General features: G+C 49.4%; 1 protein-coding gene across 12 annotated transcripts in view; it reads left to right on the top strand.

Annotated features, from left to right (window-relative positions):
• Positions 1 to 896: 896 nt before the first annotated feature.
• Positions 897 to 10,409, top strand: part of AFAP1L2 (actin filament associated protein 1 like 2) — a 109,600-nt gene continuing 100,087 nt past the window's right edge. For 2 of the 12 annotated variants that reach the window (XM_034931533.4, XM_034931534.4), the window contains exons 1-2: positions 900 to 1,203; positions 6,735 to 6,788. In XM_034931533.4, the coding sequence (XP_034787424.2) occupies positions 1,188 to 1,203; positions 6,735 to 6,788 (70 nt within the window). In that variant the 5' untranslated portion in view covers positions 900 to 1,187. Of the gene's footprint in view, positions 1,204 to 6,734; positions 6,789 to 10,409 lie in introns of all 12 variants that reach the window. The other 10 variants (XM_034931536.4, XM_034931532.4, XM_057298785.2 and 7 more) reach the window with 7 other exon arrangements.

The following is a 10,409-nucleotide window of genomic DNA, read 5'->3' as shown; positions in this document are numbered from 1 at the left end:
ATCCACATTAGGTGCTAGTATAACTAAGAAAAATATTTCTACATGCTGTTGGGAGGGGTTGGGGGAGGTCTCCAAACATCAAAACTAAATCTGCGATTCCAAGGAAGAATTAAGAAGTCTTTTAGAAAACTACCACTGCCAAGTCTTCCTTAAGTGTTCCTTCAAGGAAGCTGGGGAACTTAGGTAACCAACCAGGCACCCAGCACAAACCGTGACTGAGATTTTAAAGTGAAAACTGAAAAAGTTTAAAAGAACACATAGATCTCTGGGGGGAGCATGGAGAAGACTAGGTCGCATTAAGGGCCTGGAAGGACCGGTGGCAAAAGGTAAAGGATGGAAGTGTGGCACTTCTGGATGGAGGCAGTGCAGGGTGGAGATTCAGAGCCATGGCCGAGCTTCCTTATGGAACCGGCGCCACCCCTCCAAGGCGGTCAGGTTTACTGGGCGCCCCGGAAACGGCACTCCCTGACTTGTGGCGTTGGCCCTGGAAATTCAGGTAGAAAGCAGCAAGCAGATGTTTTCACACACCCTGAAGTGTGCGCGATTGGCAGCGGCTGCCCAGAGAGGTTCCAAGAGAGTGGGAGCAATCCCCAAAGAACCCGGAGCAGGCTTGGTTGCCCGCCCCACTGCCCTCCTCGCCCCTCCAGGAAGGCCTAGGGCAAAAGCGCGCTGGCTCGGGAGTCAAGCGCGAGGAGCTCTAAGCCAGTCTCAACCTCCTAGCTTGGACCTCAGTCTCCTCCTCCAGGCATTGGGTTTGCAGCGGGCAGGGGTGGGGGAACAATCTTGGAGGCCCACCCAAGCCCGGCCTCCCGGAGCCTCCCCCAGAGTTTGGGAGCGTCCCAGTCTCGTTCCCTCTCGACGCCCCCGGAGTCAAGACGTGAAGGGAGTGCCAAGGCGGCCGGGGGCGGCGAGCGGGGCCGCGGGCGCGCACCGACTCAAGAGCCGACTGTCAGCCTCGGCGGGCCGGAGTTCTCCGGCGCTGGGACAGGGGCGCTGGGACAGGGGCGCTGGGGGCGAGCCCTGGCGGGGGCCAGGTCCGAGGACCCTGGGCGCGGCGGCCCCGCCAGGAGGTCCGGCCGCGAGCGTGACCTCACGGGGAGGGGCCAGCGCGGCGGCCTGGGCGCTGAGCCGAGCGCCGGGAGAGCAGCGCAGAAGCCGAGCCGCGAGGAGCGCACTCCGTGGCCCCGATGGAGCGGTACAAAGGTGAGGGCGCGGGTTCCTCGCGCGGCGCACACCCACTCCCTTTCGCCCAGCGACGCGGAAGGCAGGGCTAGGACTCGTCTTGCCAGGACTCGGGATAAGCAGAGCCCGCTGCCCCCACCCAGCCCGGACCTGGGCCTAAGAGGGGGCGACAGCGGCGCCGCGGACTGGGCGGGTGGGCTCCTAGGTGGCTGCTGCGGCCCGAGCCCTTTGATCCTCCCGGGCGCGGAAGGAGGGGGTCGTCAGTGGGGGGCGTGGCGGGGCTTCTCACCTGTTGCAGGAGAGAGGGTGCGCCCGGCACCCCACTCCACCCTCAGTCCCGCCGCACAGGAAAGATGCCTGGGGCCGAGGAAGCCCTGAAGAAGGTGGGAACCGTGCTGAGCTGCTGGGGGCAAAGGGGCGGGCTGTTGGGTCCTTTCTCCCGGGCGCCCGCCGTGCTAGGGGCTTCCTGCTCCCGGCAAAGCACTTGGGCAGTGGAGTGGGCGCGCAGACCCTCCCCGGGCTAGGTGGGGCCTCCCCAAACGTCCTGCCGTTCGGGTCATCGTTTCTCTCCAAGCCCTTCTTTGCTCCCCCACCCCAAGAAAGGAGGGATGCGAGGGTCGGGGGCCGAATGGAGTGCCCGGCAGGTGGAGCTCCTGGAGGCGTCCGGACCCGAGGGCTTAGCTCAGTGCGCAGCTGGGCGAGCTTTGGGTTTGGCGGGGGCCAGGATCTCCGCCAAACCCTGGTGGGCGGGCCGTCCCGGGTGCGCCGGACGCCCAGCTTAGCACCCACACTCGGAGCCTCGGAGCTGATCTACAAGTCTCGATTGCGGTTCTTTTGAAAAGGGAGTACAGGCAGTTGCCCCTTAAGAGGAACCCTGCGGGCGCTCCCCCCTCCCCCATTCTCCTGCAGACCCCTTCCCTTTGGAAAAGCCTCTTGCCTTCTCTTTTGCTGGACTGGTCTCCGCCAAACCTGCGGGAGGAAATGCTGCTTCTATATTTGTTTTCCCCTGGGAGAGAGTAATAAAAACAGAACGCTCAGATTCCCAGGAATCTCACTCCCGGAGGGCTCTGATCCCTGAAACTGACATAAAGGGACCTGTTGGGACCGGCTTCCCTAAAGTAGTCTTGTCTTTCACTTTCCCATTGCTTTTTCTCATCTGGGTAGCCTGGTTACTGGTGAAGGCAAAAGATCCAAGTCCCAGACAGAGCTTCATATATTCAGGAAGGGTCTTTGCCGACAGCAGGGAGCCGGCGTGGGGGACAGGGTTAAAAGAGTTGGCCACCTTTGATTTCTTTCTGTGAACCCTCCCTGGAGCTTCTCTCGCATTTCCAACCCGGTGGTTTTCTTCTTCTCAAATTCTACTGGGATCACGTCAGTTTTGTGCTTGAATGACTGAATGCGCGCTTATGCTGTCTCAGACACTTGAGGAAGCCACAGTCCTGCTCCTTGTAACATGGCCGTTTGCACTCCCTCCCCTACTGGGGCCCCTCCGCCCTTCGGGAGGGACCCTCTCTGGGAATTCAGGCCTTGAGTTGAGCCTGACAGGAAGTGTTGGCCTCTGGGGTGCCTTCCAGCTCCCTGACTTGCAAAGCTGGGGTGTGTGTGGGGGTGGGGGTGGTGTTAGTTGTAGGTTGCAAGCTACTTTCTCAAATCAGCATATTAATCTCTCTAAATCAGGGCAAATCACATTTGGGGTCTTTCAAAATGTCCCGTTATTCTCAGAAGGCTTTTGTATTAATAACTTTTGACTTGGCCCTTGACCTGATAAAAGTCTTCTTAGTTATCTTTCTCTCTCAGGAGCTTAAAATCCTCCCACCCTCGAAGAGGATCAGTTTTTGCCAACTGAAGGGAACTTCATTTCCAGGTCAGGGTGCTTATGTTTTTGGTAACACATGTATCTGCCTGATCATTTTGCAGTAAACCAGACACAGAGTGATAAGTGGGTAAACCTGAGAATTATCTAGGTTTCAGAGGCTAATCCAACTCAAATTCCAGTGTTTGACTCATGAGAAAGATCTTTATTTTGTCTCGCTGGTGTCATGCTGCTAATAGGTTTACTACACCTTTCACTGAGGAACTTGGGGATCCCCTGGCCCCAGGATATAGAATTCCCCATTCTCCTGAGAGGCAGATAAGTTGTGCTTTGAACACCCTTTAAATGGAAAAGTTCCTCTGTGCAAAATGCAAAACGAAGCCCATCTCTGATTAACCAGTGTAACTGACTAGAATCGGTAGTCTCTTCTTGCTTTTCAGAGACTGGGGCCATCTTCTTAAAGTTGAGATTGAATAGTTATTGGAATAACTAGGAATAGTGGTTTAAACAACAAAGTTAAACGGAAAAAAGCAGGTTTATTTAGTTGGGCTCCTGGAGCCTAAGTAAAAATTGTAAAGAAAAATTCTTATTGTGTGTGACACTTTTTAAATGTGTTATTTAAATGCCTCTTCATTCTGTTTCTGTACTTCCAATTTTGAGCTCTCCCTCTCTCAGGTAGGTGGAAATGCCTCATGGCTGTCTTCAGAGTCTCAAAATGTTTTCTCTAATTTGCAAATCTTATAAAGCAGTTCATGTAGGAGAAATTGTCTTTCCATGTTCCTTAGCCTGCTTGTTATATATATTGTACATCCTCCAAAAATAGCCTATCATTTTTGGGCTCTGAGTGGATTTTCCATTGTCTTGTAGGATGTAAAGTGAGGTCTGGAGATGATGGGTGGTTGGAATATCACCCATGTGACATGCCTGTTGCAGAGACACTTCCAGACTTTCTTCCCAGTCCCTTCCAAGATTTCTGCTAGATAGCCATGACTCACCCAAGCAAAAATAAGGGATCGGGGAGTATGTGGGAGTCCCTTCCTAGAGAGATGGCACTTTTATGAGAGTTGCCATAAATAGCGATGGTAAAATGGCTATGTCTTGTATGTGAATCTCTTTGGCGTTGTATAAGCAGTAAGGCTCTCGCAAATGTCAGGATGTGGGGCCAAATCCTACAGGGTGCTTTGAGAAGGTTCCCATCCCTTTGTGTTTACATATTTATGACTCTCATAAGAGCATCCTTTTATCGCTGTGCATGAGCCCATTGGCTGAACTCACCCAGTGTGGTCACGCATTCTGGTTCTGACTGCTCTCCCAGCTGGTGAGTGAGTCTGGGCCAAATGTGACTGACCTACTATCTGTGGATTGTGCTTGGAACATCCATGCCGAAGCTTCCTGAAATTGCATCATACTTGGATACAGATGGGCCTGGTTGAGATATTCAGCTTCAATTTAGATCACAGTAATTGGTTGAAAGTGTAATTATTCTTTTTCTGCGGTTCTTTTGTTTCTGAATTTGATCATCCAGTCCCCCCACTTAGCTCTAGGGCACTGGAGGCAGATATGAACTGCAAAGAGTCAATCCAGTAAAATACTTCAAAGTTTATATGGGAATCCTGAGATCTGTGGTCAGGGAAGGTCTGGAAAAGAAAAGCAAATTAAAAGAGATGGGCATGCTACCTTCAGGAATCATCTGTATTTGTTATTTTTCAATGCCTATGAACTCAGGTTTTTTTGTGTTGAAGTTCTACCTAAGGCAGTAGTTCTAAACCTTTGCTGTGCATGGAATCATCTGTGGAGCTTTCAAAAATATGGATGTAAAGGCCCCACCCAAGACATTCTGATTTAATTGGTCTAGGGTACAGCTTGGGCATTGTATTTTTTAAAGGTCTTCAGGTGATTCCAATATGCAGCCAAAGTTGGGAACCAAATTTCCTCCAAAAAACATGAAATGTCAAAAGAGCAAAAAAGATCAGTAATTTTATATACACTTTCCTCACCTGGGAAAGTAAAAGCAAGTGTGGGGTGAAAGGGATGCCCCCCCCATACTCACACGATGTGCCTTAACCAAATCTTGTAATACCTGCAGAAATCTACTGTAATCACCTTCAGCTATTAGAGGCTTTAAAAGGCTATGGGAACGTTGCTTAAAAACGATCTCAAATGTGGTGCTTAAAATCCTAAGCTCAGGGTTTGCTCCTTGTACTTGACCCTGAGCTCCCTGACTTTGAAGTTGCGTGGGAGCCCTGGATGATGTGGCAATGAAATGGTCTGAAACAGAAATACTGAGAGGTCACTTTTGGTGCTGAAAGGCCAAGCAGAGTGGGGGAATTCTGCTTTGGGCTCTTCCTCTCTTCTGAAGGGGTGGGAGCCCTGGGAGCTGGGCTGCTTCCAGCACAATTAAAGGGCCAGGAAAGGCCAAGGAGCTTCAAAGCTGAGGAAGCTGTGCCAGTTTTCTTCCAATTCTCTTTCATAATGGGAAATGTTTCTTTAAAGGCTTCTGTCATTCAGAGAAGGGAGACTTTCCTCAAGCCAAGGGAGGATGGCTTTTTCTGTCCAGAGCCCTGGCTGAGACATGAAGGCAGTCATGGTGCAATGAAGAAAGTAGTGGCTCAGGAACCTGGAGACCCACAGGCTTCATTTCCTTGGGCAAACTGCTGAGCTCTCCAGGCCTCAGTTTCCCCATCTGGAAAACAACCTCCAGTGTTCGCAGTGTTCCTCTATCTGACTTTCCAATGGCTCTTCGATGCTAGTTGTTCTGTGGTCACTGAGAAATCTTTGGAGAGAGGATGTGTCTTGGGGAGGAGAGGGAAATGAGGGAGGGAATGTGGGTGGGTAGCCCAGCAAAGGTCAGTTTAGGATTGTGATTCTTATAAATAAAACCAATTTCCTGTTGAGAGCTGGAGAGTAGCAGACTTAGTGGGAAAGAGAATGCCGTAGGCCATGTGAGGAATTCATTTCTCAAGGACTTTTGTGTGACCGTGTCTCCAAAGATTGTTCATCGAGCCCAGAGCCACCCTCTGCAACACGGACCATTATTCACTCCCATTTGAGAGACAGACCAACTGAGGCCTACAGAGATTAAGCAACAGTCCAGACAGTCAGAAATAGGATATAACATCCCTGAGAACTGAGTCTCTAAAAGGGTAGAATTCCTTTTCAAGGATTTATTTAGGAAAGAAGTGCTCAAAGCAATTTCAAATTCATTCCTTATCGGTGTCCCTTCAGCCAGGGAGGGACTACCTGCTCAGTTAAACTCCCCTCAATCTTCAGGACCTAGCCCACATGTCTCTTCATCCAGGAAGCCTCCCCTGACTCCCACTGTGTACCCTCATTACTCTTGGGATAGCCTCATTAATGCCTAGCACATCGCAGGTGGGCAACAAATATTTGTGGAATTAGTGTCACATTTGTCTAATAATTGTACATGTCTATGTTTGTTTCCCTGCCAGGCTGAACTCCTTCAAGACAGGGACTTTGTCTTTCCTTATGTCCCTCTCCAGCCCCTGGCACACTGCCAGCTGCATAGTGGGTGTCTGGGACATGATTGGGGAATGGGGAAATGAACAAATTCCAGGCAAAGAGATCACATATTCTCCCGTGCTCTAGCTCTGGAGAACAGACCTGGTTCACAAAAAGAAATGAAGCAAAATCTCAAAGGCAGATTCCAGAAATGGAGATGAAAGCCCACAGTGGCCACCCTTGGCTTTCCCGACTTGAGCCTTATTTCTGTCTATTCCAGCACAGGGGTGTTGCTGTCTGGTGGTACAGAGAAGGATCCGGCAGGTTTCTGCGTGTGAGTATGAGCCTGTCTGTGCCCTCTGCAGCAGCTCACCTGGCCTCCAGGGCTCCCGAGGGTGCAGACCTGGCTCTGCCCATGCTCTGGGTGGATGGTTGAGGGAGATCAAGGAGCTGGGCACCGGCCTGGGCACTCAGGGGCTCGGGATTCTAATCTGGCTTTTGCCACTAACTCGCTATGCGACCTTGGGCAAGTCAATTAATCTTTCTCAGCCTTGTTTCCTCATCTGTATGAGTGAGGATAATGATTACTAATCTACCTTGCAGGCCACTTGGTGGAATAACTTGTAAGAGCTATTGGTAAAGACTTTGAGAAAGAGAATGTTAAATTAACGCAGGGGAGCAGATACCCTGAAACCTCTGGCATGTGGTTCTGATCCCACCAGTTCCTGCCTTTTCACAGTTCACTGGGGCTCTGCCCACTGTGTGCTTTTCAATGCTGTTGGGAGATATAAGTTGGGGCTTCTCAGCCTCTAGGCATCCTAGCTTCTCAGAGATAGCATCTGTGTATTCTTCATGTCAGTGGAGAAAGAGATAGGTGACGAACTGCTCATTTGTTATGTGTAGAGCTACATCCTAGCCCTGCCTGACTTTTCTCTGATGTCTCATTAAGTCCACATAGGAGAGACCCTTAAATTCAAATAGTAGCTTTGAGCCCTTTCCTAATTTTCTATCACTCAACTCTCATATTCTCCCCAGTTAGTTTCAAAAAACAAACTAACCACAAACTGCATTGAGCGGGGAGAAGGGAGAATGTGTAGAAAAACAGGAGGAGCCTGCCTCCCCCTGGACGCGTTGCATTGGACTGATGCAAAAACACAGTGAGGCCAGGGAACACGGACCTCACATCTCTCAGGGGAGTCTGGTATTAGGGAGGAGTGGGGAGAGGCACCCATGCCAATAGAAATCCTGTTCTGCTGTTTTCTAAGCAGACCCCTGAGTTCTCTTCTCACTTCCTGGAGCTCCTCCCAGGACTTCAAAGGCAGATACAGTCCTGGTGGACTGTGGTGAGCTTGTACGGAAGCTCAGCCCCAGCACACTGCAAATCAGCCTTCTGCTGGAGATTAAAGCAAGAGAGGCTAGCCAGCTGTTAGCTCAGAGACAGCAACCACTGTGCACCAGGAAGAATCCAAGCTGGGTGAATGTACAGTCCTACCCTTGGAGGTAGCTTTCCCAAATTGAATGACCAGCCTTCCGGGCTTGCTTGGGACTTTCCTGGTTTTACCACTGAAAGTCTGGTGTCCCAGGAATCCCCTTAGTCCTGGGCAAACTGAGATGGTGAGTTGCCCTATTACCGGACCTAAGCTTTAGTAAAAGTTTCCGAATCAAGAGTTTGATTTCTCCATAGCAAAGATGAGCTGGAACCAATTATTTTGTCTCTTTGACAAGAAAGTGAAAGTCCAAGGCTTAAAAACTGGCAGATCGTAACTTACCACTAGTGATACACACCAGTATGCTAAGTGAAAGAAGCATACTGCTATTCAAGATTCAAAAGCTTGCACACTGAATGATTCTATTTATATGACTTTCTGGAAAAGGCAAAACTATAGAGAAACAGATCAGTAGTTGCCAGGACTGGGACTGGGGGAAGGCGTGAGCCACAAAGGGCGTGAGGGAAATTTTTGGAATGATAGAGATGTTCAGTATCTTTATTTTGGTAGTGGTTACACAGCCATACATACTTGTCACAATTCAGAACTGTGTAGTTAAAAGGGCTTTTTTTTTCTGTGTGTAAATTAACCTCAATAAAGCTGACTTTTAAAAGCACTCTAGCAGTTGTGATGCTGTGGTATAAGATGAAGGGTCAAGGTCAAGGTTGGGCATCATGGGTTGTAATTAGCAACTGAGTCTTGGTGTGGGTGTGTCTGCAATGGTTCTGGAGGTGTATGCAGCAGAAAAGGGTGAGAAATTTGGTACAAAACAAAAAGGCCAAGGGCTCATGCCTGATGACATCCTAAATGCCAGAGACTTTTTCATTAGGCACAATCAGTGTGATAGTGGAAGCTCTCCCTTTGTTTAGAGAAAAGGCAAAAGCAGCTCCCCTAAAGGCCAGGCAGCCAACAAGCCCAGGAGGACCATGGAATATAAGAGCATTAGACTCAGGTTCCCACCCTGGGAACTCTGCTGCTACCCACACATGGATCTAATGTACTGGCTTTGGCAGCCTGTCTGCAAGTCTTTTTTTTCCACCAATAAAGTTATTGTATTAGAATTGAGTAATCAAGTCTGCAGGATAATTATTTCCTGGTTGACTTTGTTTTTGGCAGTCCTGCTTGTCTATGCTAGCTAGGATTGATTTTGAGGGGAAGAACCCATGATTTATCGAAATAACACACCCAGTCGCATTTGATGTAAAGAATCAGTCCTCTTATTTCTAGACAAGGAGAAGCCTTCTGATGCAAGGGCAGAATTACCAGTCATCACTGCACCAGGCCAGCGGACAGGATGTGGAAGTCCCCAAGAAGGAAGAAGTATCACTCTGGGTGATCTGAATGGACTCTTAAGATCTTGGTGTTTTCCTTTTTATTTATTTATTTGTTTTTTAATCAAAGCCCATGTTGAATTTGCCTGTTCTTCAGGTGAATTTTGTCTGGCTCTGTACCCTGGGAAGCTGGGTCTGTGTCTGCATCTCTATTAAGCACAGCCTGTTGGAAGGCTGTGGAACTTCCATCCGTGAGGACTACATGGGCTGAGGTCATGTTCAACCATGAATTATACAGGAGAATTTCCCACATGCAACTTTTTAAAATCACAAACACATCCAAGCCACTAGTCACCCACAAAGGCAGGTCTCTTCCACCTGTTCCAGGGTTTTCTGGAAGAATTACAGACTCATAGCCAGTGCAATCCTTAGTTCTAATTGTCTTAGTTTTGTTAGGGGAAAGCATTGATGTTAGAGAGGCAGGCAGTGTTTTTGTGCATATTTGAAGTGAAATTTCCCTGATGCAGGGTCAGGCCTGGCTTGTGGCTGGTCAACCTAAGAAGGGTCGGGTTTGGGGCAGCCCCAAGGCCCGCGTCTGGTTTGAGTGCAAGGGAGAAGCTGGGAGCTTATGAGTGGGGGATTCCAGATGTTTCCTTCCCTGGGCTGCACACCTCTGCCACAATCTCCCCTGGGCTGCCTGGGCACACTGGCATCTGTTTGGGTTTGGGGGACTGTCTTAGCCTTCTTGTTAGCCCAACAAGTGGGAATCCTGCCATTTCCTTCCATCCTCCACCCCCCGTTTTTTTCTCCCCCAGTTTTTATACAACAGGATTTATTCATGTTCACTGTATTCAAGTCCCCAGATGGGGGGAGAAAAAAAAGATTGTTGAATGAGCTTATTGTTTGGAGGTTTCACTGACTTCTTTAATTTAATACCCACAGTCCTAGAACATATTGAACTGATTTACTAAAATTCAAATGTGGTCCTTTTGGAAGGAACTCTTCTAGGGTGCTTCGTGTCCCCGGTATCAGAGCTGGGACCTACTGGGTGGCAAGTTTGCTTGGGCCATCTTCATGGTCTTGGGTCTCCTTGGAGGCAAATATTCTGTTACTATCCTAGACTCCTTATCAGCTCACAGTGGTCAACACCCTACCGCCCTTTGCATTGTCAGGACTTTTGCGGCACCCAATTCTAGC

Source organism: Pan paniscus, chromosome 8 (assembly GCF_029289425.2).
Source record: "Pan paniscus chromosome 8, NHGRI_mPanPan1-v2.0_pri, whole genome shotgun sequence".
In the NCBI taxonomy this organism is placed as follows: domain Eukaryota; kingdom Metazoa; phylum Chordata; class Mammalia; order Primates; family Hominidae; genus Pan; species Pan paniscus.
Note: the sequence above shows the minus strand (reverse complement) of the source record. Positions and strands in the feature narration are given on the sequence as shown.